Below are 23019 nucleotides of genomic sequence, written 5' to 3' on the forward strand. Positions count from 1 at the left end.
ACAGGATAACACATACAGCTGCAACATACAGGATAACAAACAGCTTCAACACACAGGAAAACACATACAGCTGCAACACACAGGATAACAAACAGCTTCAACACACAGGATAACACAAACAGCTGCAACACACAGGAAAACACATACACCTGCAACACACAGGATAACACATACAGCTTCAACACACAGGATAACACAAACAGCTGCAACACACTGGATAACACATACAGCTGCAACACACTGGATAACACATACAGCTGCAACATAAAGGAAAACACAAACAGCTGCAACACACTGGATAACACATACAGCTGCAACATACAGTAAAACACATACAGCTTCAACACACAGGATAACACATACAGCTGCAACACACAGGAAAACACATACAGCTGCAGCACACAGCATAACACATACAGCTGCAACATACAGGATAACAAACAGCTGCAACACACAGGATTTCACATACAGCTGTAACACACAGGATTTCACATACAGCTGCAACACACAGGATAACACATACAGCTGCAACACATAGGATAACACAAACAGCTTCAACACACTGGACCAGACAATCCAGTGATTGATATCATGAGAATCGATCCACGCAATTGGGATACTATGACATGCATCAACAAAGTCAGCGAGCCTGACCACCCAATCCCGTTGGTCGCCTCTTAAAACAAGCATAGTCGCCTGTTACGACAAGCATGGGTTGCTGAAGACCTATTCTAACCCGGAACTTCACAGGTGCACAGGATAACATACATAGGATAACATACAGCTGCAACACTAGGGATCACACTGAGTGACTGGTGGGTGTGAGTGACTGATAGACGTACCTGACTAGAGTTGAGGGTGTCCTGCGGAACATCCTTGATCTTAGCTGCCAGGGAGAAATCCCAGATCTGTCCATAGTCAAACAAATATTAATCAGCAACTTGACAATCAGTTCATGCACCTGACAATGCAAGGAGAAACTGGAAATACACTGTACAATTTCCTGTGTCCTCCCATCGGTCAGACACCCCACTTGTAAGACAGTTTTAGTAGTGGCTGATTGACAATTAATTAGCTTCAGTTTAAATGGACTCCGCCCTCTTTCCACCCATTTGTCAGACAGTGAGAGGTAAGAAACGAACACCACAAACTATTACTCATGTTTAGTTTTAGCACTGACAACTAATATAAGTCATCTCAACAAAATTGTAAATTTTCTAATAAATTGTATATTTATATTCTTATCCTATCTCACACTATGCATTTCTTCTTATTCTTCGATCTTGGTGTGGAAATGTTCTAGAACAAAGTTTCCAGCTTCAAAAAACACCACTCACCCAAACACATCCCTTACATCACCAATCACCACTGTGATCATGGTTCACGCACCACTAAAATCCTGTGCGACACGACCCCAGCGACCTGACCTGACATATCCAGCACCCTCCTTCTCAATCAAGAGCGTACAGGCTGGTGTAACTGTGATGCGGATGGTTGAGTGGGCATTAAGCGTGTGAGATAGGATAAGTTTAAAAATTTCAATCAATATCAGCACTAAGCACTATAACATAAAACACACATAAACATATAAGATAACACTTTATTATCCTGAAAGATAATTTGTGTTACATCAGCACAAGGCCTCAGATTAGTGATAAACACACATAAAATAAATGGAGCATCACAAATGTAATTAACGTAACATGTGACACTAGCGAATAAAAGCTCAACAATTATTTATCACAATACTTATCATAAAACCTGGTACTAGCTGGCATTAATTCTCAATACTGTTCTCAATATTGGCAAATATTTTATTTGCTTTATTAACTATTTGCTGTTAATAAATATTGGCGAAGTCCAGGGGAAAGATGCCAATGATTTTATTCACCGTGTTACAGAGTTTGAACAGTTTGTTTTGTTGCAAACAGACAGGTTTCTGAACCAGCTAGTTAAAGCAAAAGTACTTAGAAATACTTCAAATAAATTTATTTGACTTGTTGCAATCCTGCCATCTTAATGAAATAGGTAAGCCCACTTTCTTTTTTAATTAAAGTCTAACAACTGTGTGTCTAACACATGGGACATCTGACAGATGGGATAGAATCCAACCTCATCAGCAGTGAAAAATATGGATGTCTTAAAAAAAACCACATTTCCTAACATGTGACCAACACATCCTTAAATAAAATAACCATTGAAAGTGAAACACGAAAGTTAAAAGTTATAGATTATGTCTTCCCCTAGAGGCCGACATAATGTCTACCACACACGGAGACAGTGCCTGAGGCCACAAGATGCCCCTGCCACAAGAAGATGGTACCTGTAGGACTGAGTGCTTCCTCCAGCTGCCGGTGAGGATGTGGTTGTGTAGTGGGTCGATGTCAAGGGCGTCGCCACAGATGTGAGGCCCACAGAACTTCCTGTACAGAAACACACAAGGTCAGATATATCAGGGTCACACGTGCCCGTGGGTCTGCTCCTCACTAATTGTTTTGACCCAAATCTAGTTTGTATCTAGTCACAAATTGCTAAGAGGCTACACTCATTGATGGGGGAATTGATTAATTCATGGATGAATGGATGCGAGAGGGTGAGTGAGCAGACGGATGGATTGTTTGATGGATAAATGGGTGGGTGAATAGTTGGAAGGACGGTTGAGTGTTAATGGATGGAAAGTATTGCTGATGGATTGGGTGTAGGATGATTTGGCTGGTGGATAGATGTGTTGTCGGATGATTTGGGTTGGTTGATGGGGGTGTTGATGAAAGGTTGGTAGAAATTGATGGCTGGAATTGGTGAATGGCAGGCCTAGGTAGTTGGATGGAGGGATGGCTGGAAGTGATGATGGTGGTGGATTGATTGATGGGGGGTATTTATTGATACCACAACTTACTTGACGGCATGTCCATGTTGAACTCTCACATCCCAGTACTGAAACACACAACACAAATCTACACTAGCACACATCCGGTCTGAGCTTGATGAAGGATAACTTCTCCATCAGTATGCACTGCAGCACAAGGCTCAACTTGATAATCATCAACACAGTCCTTATACGCAAACCAGGGTTCAAAATTAACGTGAGCCCACTAGTCCGAGACACATTGTGGACTACCACTCTTTGCCATTAGGTAGATTACAACTCTATCGAAGGTCAACTGTTGCGGACAAGAGAAAACTTCCAACCCTGCAAACGTTAGCAGCTACATCCTTTCTATGAAACTACCCTATTCTGTGTTCTATGCTACAACAACAGCAGACCTCGAGAGAAGCTGCATATTAATGCAAAATACACATTAATAAACAGAAATATGCAGACAAATCAAATTCTAGCGTATCAAATACACAACAAAAACTAAAAATTCGCTTTTGAAATAAAACTAATGCGTATATTACAACTATTAGATAAAATGACTACATATATTACAACTGTTAGATAAAATGATTGAGTATCAGCCAATCACAAAATTCACTTATCGACAGTTACAATCGGAAAAGCTTGTCGACAAACTTACTGATAGATGCTAATTTAAAATCACATCGTGCCTAGTCATTGTAAATGTTGTATCTTAAACAGTCACTGATTGGTGATTCAAGAAATAACACCTTTCTTACAATGCTAGGTGTTGCAAACAAAAATGGCTTCCTGGAGAGAGAGCCGCAAGCAGACTCAGGCGGGTATACTACTGTTGACATAGTTTAAATGATTGAAGGGGATTGTTACGAAACAGGTTATCAAGTTAAAATACCCACATGTTAAGAAACAGGTGGGTAATAAAAAGGGGAACACCCTCTACAAATTGTGGATACTTAATCAAAGTTACACCTCTGGGTAAAATACCCAAATAACCAAAAGCTTATCTATAGCTCTGCAACAGTACCTGCACGGTATCGTCCCATCCACCGGTGATAAACAGGTCCGGATGGTTGGGGTTGAACTGGGCAGCAAATACACGGAACCGATGACCATCCATAATGTCTCGAGCATCACTGAAAAGTTTCATAAGACAAAATAAAAGCCACACATGTCAGTGTTGAGTGAATTGATCTTTTTTAACACTGATGTTTTGTATGTTTGTTGAGTAATACCACACTCAGCTAAGACAGCGACCTGTAAATTATTGAGAAAATTCAGTGATTGATATTGTGAGCAACGATCCACGCTGCTGGGTAAGAAGGCACCCAATCAACAAAGTCACCCGATCCATTAAGTCGGCTCTTACGACCAGTTTGGGTTATTGGGCATAACCGGCATCACCACAGGTTTATATAGTCTGACTCTGAGTATTATCGCTGGCTCTATATTATCATGGAAAATCTTGTAATCCACAACCCCTGTCGACTGCAAATGTAAGCACAATATTTCATTGGTTGATCGAATACAGGACTTGTTGCAAGATGTCACAGCTACTTGTAAGTAAACATATCAACTTTTTTATAACAGTTCTGGAAAGTCTTTTAAGTGGCATTACCATGATTACCCCCACGCCATTCAAAAGTGGTTAGAATAATCAGTTTGTTTGGACAATGTCCATTGACCATGTTGACCAAACCTAGGTCGTATGCATATTGATTATGCATAATCAAAATAGGAAGTGATGTAAAGCACATTTTCCACACGTATCATATCATATCAAAATGGCAATACCATGTTTATACTGAGTTACCCCCCTTGAGTCGCTAATGGCAGATAATTTGTTTACAGATCTCGCTAAAGAAAATCAGCATCGATCTGAACTGATGTGTGATAAAGGTTAAACAAATAACAAGCAACACTTTCCGTATGACATATTTAAGTGTACGCCATTTCGATCCATTATTTATTAACTACCGTGATAATATAATACCATGCTACCACGACTACATTCCATCACCTTGTGTGAGGGATGAAAACACAAAGAAGATAGCAAGAAAACATGCAGAAGAAGGACATACATGCAAGCAAGGACAAACTTCAAAATATTGCCCAATACGGAACATTGCTGAGTCCTACTAAAAACTGGACACATGTACAAAACGTCATTACAGATTGATGAAAATGTGAGAGTAATGGCCTGAACTAGGTTTTCAATATGGCTGCCATGATGACCACATTGAAAATCAGATTCGAACCTCTTCAACATGTTCAACAGATTCAGGTGTCATGCTAAATGTGTGTGAAAAGTTCAAATTATATTCGTAAAGTAAAGATCAAAGTTTATTTCTTTGGGGACACCACACAAGCATGGGTACTGACATGGATCATTATCATGATTATAGGTAACAACAAGGTTCTCAATCAATGTTTATGTGTGGACAATTTTACCTGGGTTCAAACGTTTTCTTCCGCTTCTTTGTCTCGATATCATACAGGTGTATTTCCGGGTCGGCTCCAGCAGTGAGGAAGTGCGTTCCGTCGGGGTTGAGGGCCAGAGCCAAGACCTGGCGGATCTCGTTGATGGTGTGAAGACACTTACCGGAGGTGTAGTGCCAGAACTTGACGTGACCGGAAGCATCTGTTGGTACAGCAGCAGACATATGTATCAGGCAGGATGTCAAGTCAATCTCACTGAAATCAGATCTATTGGTATGATACTCCACAAGAGGTTGATTCAGGTGATATTTCTTATCCTCCACTGGCGGTGGGGTAGCCTCGTGGTCAAAACATTGGCTCCTCACGCCGAAGACCTGGGTTCGATTCCCCAGATGGGTACAATGTGTGAAGCCCATTTCTGGTGTCCCCCGCCATGATATTGCTGGAATATTGCTGAAAGCGGCGTAAAACCATACTCACTCACTCACTTTCATCCTCCAATCAGTGTTGAGGCATCTAAATTCTCTGTACAAACAGGTGAAGCCTTCACAGAAGGCATATTTGATTTTTGCATCTTGAAAACAACCATAGACAGGCAAGAAATAACAATGGTCACACTGTATTGTGACTGGATATTTTACACATCCTGATGTTTGGGAGCGCTACAGCATCTACACCCAGGGAATGTTTCTGTTGTGTGGGCTTTCTTTTGTAAAGACCAAAACTGCTGAATTTAGGACGGAGAAATGAAGCTGAATAAATGTAGAAAGCATCCACACATCCTTCATCTAGACTGAGTGGTCAAAGTTTACTTAGGGCCCAAATGGTCCACCTGATGCGACCACCTATGGATTGGAGGATTTGGCAGATCTTCACGCAAACTGACTGTATCGTAAAAAATATCTGATCTTAATGTTTGTTTGTTGTTTAATGCCGCACTCAGCAATATTCCAGCTGATGGCGGTCTGTAAGTAATTGTGTCTGGACCAGACAATCCTGTGACTGACATAATGAGTGTCGATCTATGCAATTGAGATACGATGACATGCATCAATCAAGTCAGCGAGCCTGACCACCCGATCCCATTAGTTGCCTCTTACGACAAGCATGTGTTGTGAACATGATGTGTTGACTCATAGACTCAAATGGAAAATCAGCTCTATGTGGGGGGAAAGAATCCAGGGATGCAGATTACTGACAGTTGGTCTTCACCACTCTTGTGACTTTGCCCTGTAATCTTTCTTTTCATCTTTTTTTCCTGTGGCACTGTTCCTGTTTGGTACCCCGAGAGTGAGTTTGGTTAAACGCCGCTTTAAGCATGTTGAATCTATTTCAGCTATATCACGGTGTGTCAGCGTGAGGACAAAAGCCTGAAGTGATGCAGATCTTATACCATGTATACCTTTACCACTTTCATAACAATGAGCATGGATATGGAGCTGAAAAACCAAGAACCAGGGTGTGCCAGGATTCAAAACCACAATCAGCAGTTTCTGGCACACCAAAGGGATGCAACTCTGCACATCTTTGACAACTGGGCCTCACATGCCCCCATCATCCTGAGAAAGTTCCCGGACAACTGGAACATGTCAAACAATGCTTCTTAGGGAAGCAAGAGAGCTGTACCTACATGAAGCAATGAGGATGTGGGTGTACTCTGGTTTGTCAAGGCTGGTATATGGGCGGAAGCGGAGCTGTGTGACGGGGAGACGGTGACACTGGGTATCTTCATCAGTGAGGCTGTACAGCATCTGCCCGGTCCCTGGACTGTAGATCTGACACACAAACGTCACACTTGTCACACCAAGAAAACAAACAGGGTGCCGTTGTACAAAACCACCTTAGCACTACGATTGATGTAAGTCTATGTTAAGGTATGGGAATTACGATCACATTAGCACTACGACTGTCGTAAGTCTATGTTAAGGTATGGGAATTACGATCACATTAGCACTACGACTGTCGTAAGTCTATGTTAAGGTATGGGAATTACGATCACCTTAGCACCACGACTGTCGTAAGTCTATGTTAAGGTATGGGAATTACGATCACCTTAGCACTCTGACTGTCGTAAGTCTATGTTAAGGTATGGGAATTACGATCACATTAGCACTACGACTGTCGTAAGTCTATGTTAAGGTATGGGAATTACGATCACATTAGCACTACGACTGTCGTAAGTCTATGTTAAGGTATGGGATTTACGATCACATTAGCACTACGACTGTCGTAAGTCTATGTTAAGGTATGGGAATTACGATCACCTTAGAACTACAACTGTCGTAAGTCTATGTTAAGGTATGGGAATTACGATCACCTTAACACTACAACTGTCGTAAGTCTATGTTAAGGTATGGGAATTACGATCACCTTAACACTAAGATCGCGTGTACAACGGCACCCAGGTCTACAACTTTCTTTGGCTTGTTTTAATGTAAGCCAGATTAACTGTGTTTCTGGTTGTACTGACGTTCAAGGTCATGTGGGTTGACACTGTCTAGATATTTACGCGTTTATAGTAATGCCAAGACTTGACAAAATAGGTGTTTATTTGTCATTAGTTCAAAAACATTTGGTACAGTAAACTACGGTTATAACAAACTCAAAGGGACCACAAATTTTAATTCTCAATAACCGTAGTTCATTATAAGCACATATACAGCATATAGAGAACAATTGGCCTGGCCTAAAAAATAAGTTCGTTATAACATGTATAAACGTAGTTTACTGTAATTTGTAAATATTATATGTGAAAGGTATCAAACAAACAAAACAAACATAATCCCCTAACATTCCATGGACTTGTGTGTGTGTGTCAGAACCTCGTATCTTCTTGAGTAAGTATGATTACCATATTCGACGTCCCGCTCTAATAAGCGCCCACGGCGATATTTACCAATATCTTGGCTAGTGAACAATCCCAGTTAGCACCCCTTCTGATTGATCAATGTCCACAAGACTTTATTATTTGTGTATAATACGTGTGTTATATGCATTCTTTTTATGGGAAATTAAATTCTTGAAAAATATGTCTGTCGTATATAAACATTTTAAGCTGTGAGCGTAAGCCACGAAATTTACGATCTTTCAACTCTGTTGTTTTTCACCAAATTAATACATTCATGTTTTCTAAGACGAGCCCCCTATTTCTAATTTTGAGAGTGCCCTGGGCGTTTATTATTTCGAATACGGTATACACCAAAGCAGTCGACACCAGAGTGATGTCAAGTACTCAACAATGATATCATACAGTCACAGTCAGCCACATTCAAGCCATATTATGTGGCCTGTAAACAACTGAGTTTGTTACGGACCAACCAATGGTTGACGTCATGATCAAAATCCCATGCTGTCAGTACACAACACTGGATCTGACCACTTAATTCAATTTAGTCACCTTTTGGAAAAGAGGTGGTCTGACCATGTAAGCAGTGTTTGTTGGACAAACTTATCTCTTTGTCTATAACTTAATATATCTATCATTTACAATATTCCCCATCTTCCCGAGACAAGAGAGTTAACTGACTTAAAAGTCCAGTTTCCACCCTTACCGAACTAGGCTGGATTTCCTGGCATCGTCCATGACCTACAGTGTTTGAAATAAAGAGAATTGCCAGGTTGCCATCAGGACCCACAGACCTTAGAATCTGCAGTCCCTGACTCAACTCTCAAGCCCTCTTTTAAAAAATTACAATTTTTTTGTGAAAAAAAAAATCAACATGTATTATTTACTGCCGGCCATAAGGACCCATACAAATTTGAAACTAAGGACCCAGGGTTCACGGGCCTACGGGCATGCGCTTATATCAAACACTGATGATATATACTTTTCTTTTTTATATTTTGATTTATTGTATTCAACATTTTGATTTAGATAATATATCAGACAGTTATTGCTTATCATACATAAGGTGTTACCAGAAAAGTTTTCAAAGCCAACAGGAAGTCCACATGTATCACTGCAGACCACTGTCGTAAGTTTATGTTAAGGTATGGGAGTTACGATCACCTTAGCGCTAAGATCCCTTTGTACAATGGTACCCTCGACTCCAATCTCATCGCCAAACAAAGATCTGAGGACAACCCATTTAGGGTCACATCAGAACGACCTTTCATCCGACCAATCAAACCTTCGCTTACCAGATCATGAAAGTGACAGTTGGAATGTGTTTTCTAATCATGCAACCTCGAAAACGTTAACACGGGTTATTCCCAACGACAATTACGGCCCGTACGACTGATTCCGTCGAAATTATCGTCTATCTCTCGCTTCCATGGGATAAACATTTGAACGGAGAAGGCGTTGCATAGTACGTGGGAAGCAATGCCATAGAAACGCACTCATACATTAAACATTCCGGAATGTTCGTTTGTTCAGTTTTACAAAATTTTTAATCGAGACGTTTTTCAAGCGTAGTCTGAAATGGAAGTTGCCAGGTTGAAACGAGTGCCGTAAAGCTCGTGAAAGCTGCTTTCTAATTGGCTGATGTCGACTTCTTGTTAGTTGTTTCAGCGGTCGGTCAAAGTTTACGAAAGGTCGTTCTGACGTGACCTGTAATTGGATGTCCTCAAATCTTTGTTTAACGGCAGCCAGAAATTAGATCTGATATTAATGACATTGCCCTGGACTCATTACTCTTCATTGATCGATTGGTTTAAAGAATATGGTAGAGAAATCCAAGAGAAATTAAAAAGTAATACTGTTCCGTCAGAAAAAAATAAATTCACTGCTTATCTATGCTAAGCAGTGTAAACATGGTAAAGCAAAAAGTGACTAGACCTGTTCCTTGTCCAAATAGGCATTGTACATTGCATTGTCATCATTACAGAAACAGCATTACACAGTGGTCGATAGAGTCTGTTTGGTGAACACTCGTTCCATTGTAAAAATAATTGACCCCAAAATACAATAAACATAAACACTGCTGTGTGTGGCCATTAACTGACAAGATAACATTTCAAAACCTGTGGGTGTTGATTTTACTGCCTACTGACTAAGGGAGTTGAATCTTTAAGTCTACAGACCATCCTTCTAATGTTCAGATGATGGACAGAGCTCCAGATAAGCTGCGTATCTGCGTGAAATACGCATCAGAAATGCAGAAATACGCAGTAAAATATAATCCAAGCGTATCAAATACGCAACAAACATTTCAGATACGCTACAAAAATAAAATTTGTGCGTATAATCAAAATATTGTGAAGTAACCCTGCGTATTCGATTAGCAAATCAGCAACTTATTTTGAAATTATAAACGGGCATTCCGTCAACCTTGCCAAACTCCACGATGACAGTTACATCATGATCATTTGCCATCACACTTTCGTGTGGAAGTATCGTGGTATTTTTGAGTCCTATAAAGCTCTCGAACCCACACGACACCAGTTTGCAGGGACTAGATGAATAGTGTTTTTAAATATTTAACTTAAATACCCACATGTGTAAAAACTAGTGGGTAACAGAAATTTGAATACGCAGATAGAATTACTGATACCCAATGATTTTAAAATGCATGGGTAAAATACCCACAACACCAAAAGCTTATCTGGAGCTCTGATGGAGGAATATCAGACACAAGATTTATTGGGTACTCTGTACATGGCATCGATGAAAGTATGACCTGTAGAGAACGAATAATGATTATCTCAAATGTTCACAATCATGCTCTTTGACAATACTTATGTGACGGCACTAGGATAGATTTGACTACAATTGACTACTGTAGTTGAGCTGATGCCTCCATTTGTAATCATTAAAGAACACATTTTTCGTACATTTACTCAGAAGAAAAGACTATAGGTGACATAAACAGGCTTGCCACTCGGAATGACAGAATCTGTCCCTCATGAAGTCATCATGTTGATACTGGAGGTTTCTCACAAAAGACTGGGCAATGAGACGTTCAGTACTTCCTTGATCAAGGTCATTCTATAAACATGCAGCTGATGAATTTTGCCAGTACCGTATTCGACGCAATAAGTGCCCGACTCTAATAAGCTAATTTATCATATAATGGGTAGGTTTCTCGGCAGGATAAAGCCAACGGATAAAAAAGATATCCGTTGGGGTCATATGCGGATAGAGATGCAAATATCAAAGGTCAAGTAGGACTACTTTCACTGTTTATAAACAAACATGGCGTTGCCCTCGTCATTCGGCGATCGAGTCAGAATTAACCATCGTGAATCTGGATAAACTACAGGGATAATTGCTATCATTATCAAACGAACAGTCTAATATACAAGGCTCGCTAAATACAATGTTTATTCCTAATGCAGGATATTTACCATCCCCAAACACACTCGCGTGATAACCTCTATATATTAGCTGGTGAACAATTCCAATTAGCAACCATTCCGACTGATCAATGTACACAAGACTTATCTATTCATGCATAATACACATTCGTGTGTTATATGCACCCTTAATTATGGGCAATGCAATCCTGGAAATATATATATGTTGTATATAAACCTTTCAGGCTGTCAGCATAAACCACAAAATTTATGATCTTTAAACTCTGGTTTTGTTTCCAAAAATAATATTCTAATAAGAGACCCCTATTTCTAATTTTGAGAGCGCCTGGGCGCTTATTAAGTCAAATATGGTATATCATTTACAAATAAAGAAGAATTTACCGTCTTTTTGAAAGAGAATCCTAAGAACATATAAGCCATGCTTTCATGCAAATTGCCAAAGAATTTAAACTGAAATGTATACAGAATGCTTGTTTGTGGGTTTTCACAAACAATGAACTACCTACACATGAAAAACATGGGGCTTAGACAGGACACACCAGTCCTGGCAGCAGGGGGTAGTTTAATCCACATTCAGTGTATACCTGACTGGGCTGTCTTCAGCACAATGGATATCAAACAGTCAATTACATGGGTTTAACTGACACTGGGACACTTATATCCCAGATCAGCCAGTGACTCAGGACAATAATAAAAGATTAACAGTCCTTCCTTAGAAGCCAGTCTCATATTCTGTGTGTATTGAGTTTCTCTGGGCAGTGACACCTAGAGGTAAACAGTGCGATAAATAAACAAACCCAACAGGCATTAGGTGCTGAAAAGGGCATCAAGTGTTTGTTTGTTTGTTTGTTTGTTTGTTGTTTAACGCTGCACTCAATAATATTCCAGCTATATGACAGTGGTCTGTAAATAATCAAGTCTGGACCAGACAATCCAGAGATTGACATCATGAGCATCGATCTAATTGGGATATGATGACATACATCAACCAAGTCAGCAAGCCTGACCACCCGATCATGTTAGTCTCCTCTTACGACAAGCATAGTCACCTCTTACGGCAAGCATGGGTTGCTGAAGACCTATTCTACCCCGGATGTTCATGGGTCTGGCATCAAGTGATACAATCGTAACGCATTGCTCATAGAACATAACAGATTATTAGACAATTATCATTGAAGTTGGATAAAAAACATTAAAAAAAACCTCTACATTAGGCATGCTAGATATAGACATACAGTGTAATATTTTCTCTGTCTAAAACGTGTCCAAACAAATCATGCTTGATGTTAGTGGAATGAGTTGCCAACAGTTGAACTGTGAGCATGACAGAGACAACACTGAAAACATGGTGCCATGGGACCGTAGCTCACCTGAATAGGTTGTCAATAGTTTCAACAAAGACAGTCAAAATAGATTTTCAGCATTGAAACTCAAATATTATCTGCTGAAAACTGCTGTGACACAAACTACCTTACATCATGTTACATGCTCAAAGTAAATTTCAATACAGTGTCTTTGATTAATCTTGAGACTGATGAATCATGTTTCCCACATTTAGACCACCTCAATGAAACTGGTGCTCATTAAATGTAAGAAGTATTTGTCTCGTTGGCCAAGATATATGATGAACCCTGGGAGAAGGGTTTTACCTTGACTTACAAGAGTAAGGGACCCCCATTAATCAATTTTAACATGTTTAATGGTCCTTGCGGGCAATATGAGGTCCTGTACATTTATTTGACCAAGAACCTGAAATGAATCAATGATCATGTGGACAGTGTTCATGATTGATGGATGAAATAACAGACGCCATTACTGCTCTTGTTACGCTGTAGATACAATGAATATAATTGAGTGTCCCCTGGGATGTAATATATATTTTTCCACGTCCATTCTCTACACTTGTGCGTGCTGGGGGTACAGTAAACACAGTTACACAGAAGTATTGAGGCAGGGTGTGGAAAATCAATGCCCAACCTGCCAGACTTGTTATGTGAGATTGCTGGCCAAACAAAAACATTGCTGACCGAACAGAAAAGTCATATCCACTGCCCTTAAACTTAGAAGATCATAGTCAATTTTGATAAAATATTTGTAACAAGTACTACATATTATTACTCCGACATACTGTAAACATCGTGAGTATGATGAATCTCTCTGACCCTGCTAACAGCATTGTTTACTTTCTTGTTCTGATTTCAATCACTCCTTAGACACAGCCTCTGATTGGTTGATTAGAGTGCCGTGTAGCCAATTGCACAATATACTGTTTACGAAAGTCAAGGCAGATTGTACTGGCTGCTTAAAATGTATGGTCTTCATACGACCTAGAAATGGATGAATTCATTTTCTGGATGGGAAAAGCTACAGAGATATGAAAACTGGTTCATCAGCATCAAAACAAAAAACACAGGCTGTAAGAAACCAACTTTGTGAGAAAAAAAACCACCCTTTCGTGCCTATAATCTGGACAAGTAGATTTGTCTGTGGACAAATGAATTTGAACTGTTTACTTGTCTGGGACAAGCTCATGAACAAGTCTGATATTTCCACAACCCAGCTTAACAACAATATGATCATAAATGACACCCTTATTCACAAGCATATTTGATACATGCAGCAAAACCTTTCAAAAAGGGCAAATTTCTACTAGTCCTTAGGATAGCTTAGCTTTTGGACAGTTTGGCAAGGACTATAGAACTAGTGTCAATTTCTAACACTGCCTTAACTATTGGGCAGTTTGGCAAGGACTAAAGGACTAGTGCCAATTTCTAACACTGCCTTAACTATTGGGCAGTTTGGCAAGGACTATAGGACAAGTGCCAATTTCTAACACTGCCTTAACTATTGGGCAGTTTGGCAAGGACTATAGGACTAGTGCCAATTTCTAACACTGCCTTAACTATTGGGCAGTTTGGCAAGGACTATAGAACTAGTGCCAGTTTCTAACACTTCAAGACCAAACAAAAATACACTGCCAACCAAATAATGACCATGGTGTCTGACAATACAGTTATCCCTGTAAATCTCAAGTTTCAACACCATGATTTGGGTATACTTCAGAAATGTGTCACTTTACAAATCAGCATGATGACGACATGCCTATCAGTGTTAGAAATTACAAAGTCATCGTGGTGTCCACAAGGTTTCCTGACATCCTACATCAATCTAGCATGTATGGCTGGGACGGGTATCTCGGGTACCCAGGTTTGGTGGGTACTGAGTAGAACCCAGGTACCCACAGGACTACCTGGACCCGTGGTTAGTCACTTGATATATTGTTTAATGACAAAAATTATCTAGAACTCTATGGTTACACTAAAGTCACTAATGTTCACATTTCTATGCAACCATTCCTTCTGATTTTTCATATGGTTGAATAAAGATATAACTTTACTTAATTCAACTTCAGTGTATGGATGACCAGATTGTTTAATACATGTATCTAAATACGTATTGCCAGGGCTATGCTAAAAATGTTCCCAATCGGACATATTGAGACATCTCCTGAGACCTACAGTGGGTACCCAGGTAGGGTCGGGTAATTGGGTGTGGGTATAAATTTGGACTCGTCCCAGCCCTACTAGCATGTCAAGGGCCCCCTAAGTGTTTAATCCTGAACATAAGGGTTAGGACTAGGGTCCTATGATTTCCATCCTTAATACTATTCACAGCCATGTGTCAATGTTTGTTGTTCCCTTGGAAACAAATGTAATGTTTCCTCTTAACTGCCAATTCTCTTGTGTGGGTTAATTACTTGGAAAACATGTTTGTGTAATCTTACTTTTATTGATCCGTCGCAAAGTCCAACAGCAAGGTGAGCACCGTCTGCACTGAACCGACAGCACATGATGTCAATCGGGCACTCGCTGCAACACAACATCCAATCAGATGATCGATCATAAAGACATAAACAAATACAAGATCAATAGATGATTACAGGACCAAAGGCTTGAAATAGAGTTTCATGTCAACACGCAAACAGAAATTATACATGCACTTGAAGGTAATAAAATAAACCAGTGCTGTAACCAAATCACTGGTTCTAGAGGTGAACTGCCTTACACAGTACTTCAGAGAGATTACTAACATGTGTAAACTGTTTAATGTCTTTAAATTAAGGGTTTCATTGATTGGAAATTTTTGTTTCAAAACATTTGTATACTGCCTTAAAAGTCTCACGATATATCAAAATATCAATTAATAATATTAGCTATTGTGTAAATAAACCTTGTAGACCTGCAATTATCAATTTAATGCTAAATATGAATATTGTAGCGGTAGGACAAAGCGGTGGAACCAGATATTCTTAGTGGTATGCACAGAACATGAGTTTATAGAATTATCTCCCTTAGTAGAAAAAACCCGATTTGATGTGATGAAAGCATGTGATTGAGAATTGGGAAAACTGCGATGTTCGATGTAAATGAAGAGGAACCATGGTGTTCACGGAGTCTATGATGTGTATTTGAGTAACTATATTTGTTGTGTGATATGCGATGGCTCCCGTATTTGACATGCATCTGAATAAATCCTCTACCTATGAATTTTGTGTTTACTGCGAGTTGCACGTGTGAATGCGTCCCTAGCGGGGTACCGCTAAAAATATAAATATGATCCATTAAATATTTAAAATAGAATGATCTGCCCTTTCATTGTCCATCTTAACCAAGGTAATCTAAGACATGTAAACATTTCTGTGACAGTGAATTACTTTAGTATCAATATTCATAGATATGTATTGATACAGTATCGACATTAAATTTTTATTGATACATCAATATCATGGCATACAACGACCATCTTCCCGAGGCAAGGGAGTTAACTGACTGTAAAAAAAGTTTCCACCCTTGGTGAACTAGGCTGGAATTTCGTGGCTTGATCATCACGTCACCAGTGGCTATTCCAGCCTAGTTCCGCAAGGGTGAAAACTTGACTTTTATAGTCAATTAACTCTCTTGCCTTTGGAAGATGGTGTCAAGTAGAAATGTATGGTAATCAATAGTCAATGTTGGTGCGGGGGCACGGGTGTCCCAGTCGTCTAAGGTGCTGCGATTCGCTGTGCAAAGTTGCGTCCCTTGGGCACGCCAGAAACCTATGATTGTGGGTTTGAATCCCGGTTCGCCCCAATGTTTCTAGGTTTGTCAGCACCATACTCGTGCTCGTGGGTTTCACTGAAGTGGTAAAGGTCTGAGACCTGCATCACTTCAGGCTTACCTCCCACATTAAGCTGACACGCCGTGATATAACTGGAATACTGTTAAAAGCGGCGTTAAACACAACTCACTTACTCAATGTTGGTGCCTGTTTCCATATGCTTGGGACCTATATTCCTGGCATTTAGTTACGCAGGGCTAAAGATAGGATGCATATTTGCGTAAAATACCCGCCAAAAATATTCAAAACCCAATCACTTTCAATTAACTTGCGTACATTACGCATGCATTAAATGAAAAACTCTAATGTATAAAAACAGTATGCATAAATGAAGCTTTTTCAGCATGTGTAGACAGAGCTAATTTCCAAAACACAATTACGAGCTAATTTACTTTCCGAATCAAGCCATAGTTAGAACCGTTAAATACATCTAAAATATTATTACCGGTATATTTTTTTTTTAAATCTTAAAATGTTTACTCATTTTTGGGGAAAATCCAATAGAGTGATGAAAAGATGAGTGAAAAAATATTGGTTACCCAATTAAAAATTATAACACAATAAATAATTGAAACACAAGGTCAACATTTACCAAAAGTGAGTTAAACACGCAGGGATAATTCTAGGGTGGGGCCTCATGCTTTTAGCCCCTAAATTGAATAGAACTAAAAGGCCCACATTTTCAGGTACAATAGGGCATTTTAACATGATTTTCACATAAAGGGCCCATGTCAGAAATGTCCTAGAGTGAACCCTGATCACGTGTTACCATGGTTACAGATTCAGAGGATTTGACTTCTTACGTAAAAGAGTCATCCACGTTTGTCCAATAATACAGATTGTTCCTCAGCTAGGAAACAACCCCGTTCAAGGACTATGTACAAACATTGGAGACACCTCTCATTAATCAGTATGTTGAGTGATTATGCTAATTCAGAATTGAACAAGTTAAACAGCTGGTTTGAGTTGTGCTCATGATGTTTTCTCTACCTCTGGAAGAGGCTTGTATACTATGATGTTTCTCTACCTATGGAAGAGGCTTGTATACCATGATGTTTCTCTACCTATGGAAGAGGCTTGTATACCATGATGTTTCTCTACCTATGGAAGAGGCTTGTACACCATGATGTTTCTCTACCTATGGAAGAGGCTTGTATACCATGATGTTTCTCTACCTATGGAAAAGGCTTGTATACCATGATGTTTCTCTACCTGTGGAAGAGGCTTCTATACCATGGTGTTTCTCTACCTATGGAAGAGGCTTGTATACCATGATGTTTCTCTACCTATGGAAGAGGCTTGTATACCATGATGTTTCTCTACCTATGGAAGAGGCTTGTATACCATGGTGTTTCTCTACCTATGGAAGAGGCTTGTATACCATGGTGTTTCTCTACCTATGGAAGAGGCTTGTATACCATGGTGTTTCTCTACCTATGGAAGAGGCTTGTATACCATGATGTTTTCTCTACCTATGGAAGAGGCTTGTATACCGTGGTGTTTCTCTACCTATGGAAGAGGCTTGTATACCATGATGTTTCTCTACCTATGGAAGAGGCTTGTATACCATGATGTTTCTCTACCTATGGAAAAGGCTTGTATACCATGATGTTTCTCTACCTGTGGAAGAGGCTTCTATACAATGGTGTTTCTCTACCTATGGAAGAGGCTTGTATACCATGATGTTTCTCTACCTATGGAAGAGGCTTGCATACCATGGTGTTTCTCTACCTATGGAAGAGGCTTGTATACCATGGTGTTTCTCTACCTATGGAAGAGGCTTGTATACCATGATGTTTCTCTACCTGTGGAAGAGGCTTCTATACCATGGTGTTTCTCTACCTATGGAAGAGGCTTGTATACCATGATGTTTCTCTACCTATGGAAGAGGCTTGCATACCATGGTGTTTCTCTACCTATGGAAGAGGCTTGTATACCATGGTGTTTCTCTACCTATGGAAGAGGCTTGTATACCATGATGTTTTCTCTACCTATGGAAGAGGCTTGTATACCGTGGTGTTTCTCTACCTATGGAAGAGGCTTGTATACCATGATGTTTCTCTACCTATGGAAGAGGCTTGTATACCATGATGTTTCTCTACCTATGGAAAAGGCTTGTATACCATGATGTTTCTCTACCTGTGGAAGAGGCTTCTATACCATGGTGTTTCTCTACCTATGGAAGAGGCTTGTATACCATGATGTTTCTCTACCTATGGAAGAGGCTTGCATACCATGGTGTTTCTCTACCTATGGAAGAGGCTTGTATACCATGGTGTTTCTCTACCTATGGAAGAGGCTTGTATACCATGATGTTTCTCTACCTGTGGAAGAGGCTTCTATACCATGGTGTTTCTCTACCTATGGAAGAGGCTTGTATACCATGATGTTTCTCTACCTATGGAAGAGGCTTGCATACCATGGTGTTTCTCTACCTATGGAAGAGGCTTGTATACCATGATGTTTTCTCTACCTATGGAAGAGGCTTGTATACCGTGGTGTTTCTCTACCTATGGAAGAGGCTTGTATACCATGATGTTTCTCTACCTATGGAAGAGGCTTGTATACCATGATGTTTCTCTACCTATGGAGGAGGCTTGTATACCATGATGTTTCTCTACCTATGGAAGAGGCTTGTATACCGTGGTGTTTCTCTACCTATGGAAGAGGCTTGTATACCATGATGTTTTCTCTACCTATGGAAGAGGCTTGTATACCGTGGTGTTTCTCTACCTATGGAAGAGGCTTGTATACCATGGTGTTTCTCTATCTATGGAAGAGGCATGTATACCATGATGTTCTCTACCTATGGAAGAGGCTTGTATACCATGATGTTTCTCTACCTATGGAAGAGGCTTGTATACCATGATGTTTTCTCTACCTATGGAAGAGGCTTGTATACCGTGGTGTTTCTCTACCTATGGAAGAGGCTTGTATACCATGATGTTTCTCTACCTATGGAAGAGGCTTGCATACCATGGTGTTTCTCTACCTATGGAAGAGGCTTGTATACCATGATGTTTTCTCTACCTATGGAAGAGGCTTGTATACCGTGGTGTTTCTCTACCTATGGAAGAGGCTTGTATACCATGATGTTTCTCTACCTATGGAAGAGGCTTGTATACCATGATGCTTCTCTACCTATGGAAGAGGCTTGTATACCGTGGTGTTTCTCTACCTATGGAAGAGGCTTGTATACCATGATGTTTCTCTACCTATGGAAGAGGCTTGTATACCATGATGTTTCTCTACCTATGGAAGAGGCTTGTATACCATGATGTTTTCTCTACCTATGGAAGAGGCTTGCATACCATGATGTTTCTCTACCTATGGAAGAGGCTTGTATACTGTGGTGTTTCTCTACCTATGGAAGAGGCTTGTATACCATGATGTTTTTCTACCTATGGAAGAGGCTTGTATACTGTGGTGTTTCTCTACCTATGGAAGAGGCTTGTATACCATGATGTTTCTCTACCTATGGAAGAGGCTTGTATACCATGGTGTTTCTCTACCTATGGAAGAGGCTTGTATACCATGATGTTTCTCTACCTATGGAAGAGGCTTGTATACCATGATGTTTTCTCTACCTATGGAAGAGGCTTGTATACCATGATGATTCTCTACCTATGGAAGAGGCTTGTATACCATGATGTTTCTCTACCTATGGAAGAGGCTGGTATACCATGATATTTCTCTACCTATGGAAGAGGCTTGTATACCATGATGTTTTTCTACCTATGGAAGAGGCTTGTATACTGTGGTGTTTCTCTACCTATGGAAGAGGCTTGTATACCATGATGTTTCTCTACCTATGGAAGAGGCTTGTATACCATGATGCTTCTCTACCTATGGAAGAGGCTTGTATACCGTGGTGTTTCTCTACCTATGGAAGAGGCTTGTATACCATGATGTTTCTCTACCTATGGAAGAGGCTTGTATACCATGATGTTTCTCTACCTATGGAAGAGGCTTGTATACCATGATGTTTTCTCTACCTATGGAAGAGGCTTGCATACCATGATGTTTCTCTACCTATGGAAGAGGCTTGTATACTGTGGTGTTTCTCTACCTATGGAAGAGGCTTGTATACCATGATGTTTTTCTACCTATGGAAGAGGCTTGTATACTGTGGTGTTTCTCTACCTATGGAAGAGGCTTGTATACCATGATGTTTCTCTACCTATGGAAGAGGCTTGTATACCATGGTGTTTCTCTACCTATGGAAGAGGCTTGTATACCATGATGTTTCTCTACCTATGGAAGAGGCTTGTATACCATGATGTTTTCTCTACCTATGGAAGAGGCTTGTATACCATGATGATTCTCTACCTATGGAAGAGGCTTGTATACCATGATGTTTCTCTACCTATGGAAGAGGCTGGTATACCATGATATTTCTCTACCTATGGAAGAGGCTTGTATACCATGGTGTTTCTCTACCTGTGGAAGAGGCTTGTATACCATGATGTTTCTCTGCCTATGGAAGAGGCTTGTATACCATGGTGTTTCTCTACCTATGGAAGAGGCTTGAAAACCATGATGTTTCCCTACCTATGGAAGAGGCTTGAAAACCCTGATGTTTCCCTACCTATGGAAGAGGCTTGTATACCATGGTGTTTCTCTACCTATGGAAGAGGCTTGTATACCATGATGTTTCTCTACCTATGGAAGAGGCTTGTATACCATGATGTTTTCTCTACCTATGGAAGAGGCTTGCATACCATGATGTTTCTCTACCTATGGAAGAGGCTTGTATACCATGATGTTTCTCTACCTATGGAAGAGGCTTGTATACCATGGTGTTTCTCAACCTATGGAAGAGGCTTGTATACTGTGGTGTTTCTCTACCTATGGAAGAGGCTTGTATACCATGATGTTTCTCAACCTATGGAAGAGGCTTGTATACCATGATGTTTCTTTACCTATGGAAGAGGCTTGTATACCATGGTGTTTCTCAACCTATGGAAGAGGCTTGTATACTGTGGTGTTTCTCTACCTATGGAAGAGGCTTGTATACCATGGTGTTTCTCAACCTATGGAAGAGGCTTGTATACTGTGGTGTTTCTCTACCTATGGAAGAGGCTTGTATACCATGATGTTTCTCTACCTATGGAAGAGGCTTTTATACCATGATGTTTCTCAACCTATGAAAGAGGCTTGTATACCATGATGTTTCTCTACCTATGGAAGAGGCTTGTATACCATGATGTTTCTCTATCTATGGAAGAGGCTTGTATACCATGATGTTTCTCTACCTATGGAAGAGGCTTGTATACCATGGTGTTTCTCTACCTATGGAAGAGGCTTGTATACCGTGGTATACCTCAGGAAGAGAGAAATCTCTGTATCAAGACAACACTATTAGTTCGGTACAGGGTGGGGGGTTCCTCAGGGAAAGTACTGAATGTAATTTCTAAGATTGACATTAAATATGGATGATCTATGTTTAATTAATTATCTTTTCCCGCTTTTAATCATGGTGCTCAAGTAATTTGATGCACTTTGCAAGGTGAGGCCCATTTTAGCACAATATAGATCTTTAATATCAATCAGATTGTCTTGACTGGGTGCCGCCATTTGAAGCAAATGCAAGTGGAATCTTATTGGTCAATAGGAGGGAAAAAGAAGGGACATAACTTGTAATAGCCATTGTGCAGTATTAGAAATTGGCACTAGTTCCTATAGTCCTTACCAAACTGCCCAATGGTAAAGGTATCATAATGACTAGTAGAAATTTGCCCTTTTTAAGAGTTTTGCTATATATGTTATCATCATAAGGACTAGTGGATGAAAACTGTTAGTTTCTAATGCTGTTGTGGTTCTAAGATCAAACCCCAAAATTCCAGCCTAGTTTGGCAAGGTTGGAAACTGGACTTTTATAGTCAGTTAATTCCCTTGCCTCAGGAAGATGACCATATTAAAATAGATATTTAGTTTCTTAACAACGAAAAGGGTTAATGAAAATATGTTGCTGTTTTCGTTTCTGATCCATGTCACAAAATAATTAAGTAGTTGCCATTTTTTTGTAAAAATGTGTTGGTATTTGAATGAATCTGGTTTAAACTATCTTAAAGGGGCACTAATCTCTGGCTTCTTCTTGGCTGTCTGACACTGGCCCCTAGCTGCTAGCTGCAATGAGTCGATTTGCTCGCTAACACAACTGAGCGTGACAAGAGACTGGGCTACCATCTGTAAAGACAGCGTAAATAAACTTGGAGGCAATATTTGTTTTACGCATTTTTGAACACTGATTGGTTACCCGTGATTGGTGATCGATGAAGATTTCGACAAAGGGCACATGTTAATTA

General features: G+C 39.9%; 1 protein-coding gene across 2 annotated transcripts in view; it reads right to left on the reverse strand.

The window, feature by feature from the left end:
• The window catches only part of LOC124116444 (WD repeat-containing protein 5-like), a 31782-nt gene that overhangs the window by 6775 nt on the left and 1988 nt on the right, over positions 1–23019 (reverse strand). For both annotated transcript variants that reach the window (XR_007222561.1, XM_048401079.1), the window contains exons 2-8: positions 15339–15423; positions 6927–7071; positions 5309–5498; positions 3885–3993; positions 2897–2934; positions 2324–2423; positions 843–908 (exon numbers count right to left, since the gene is read on the reverse strand). Coding sequence is in view for 1 of the 2 variants with exons in the window: in XM_048401079.1 (XP_048257036.1) it covers positions 843–908; positions 2324–2423; positions 2897–2934; positions 3885–3993; positions 5309–5498; positions 6927–7071; positions 15339–15423 (733 nt within the window). In the remaining variant the exon portion in view is untranslated. The remainder of the gene's footprint in view (positions 1–842; positions 909–2323; positions 2424–2896; positions 2935–3884; positions 3994–5308; positions 5499–6926; positions 7072–15338; positions 15424–23019) is intronic.

Source organism: Haliotis rufescens, unplaced genomic scaffold (genome assembly GCF_023055435.1).
Source record: "Haliotis rufescens isolate VD_foot unplaced genomic scaffold, xgHalRufe1.0.p SCAF_21, whole genome shotgun sequence".
NCBI lineage: Eukaryota > Metazoa > Mollusca > Gastropoda > Lepetellida > Haliotidae > Haliotis > Haliotis rufescens.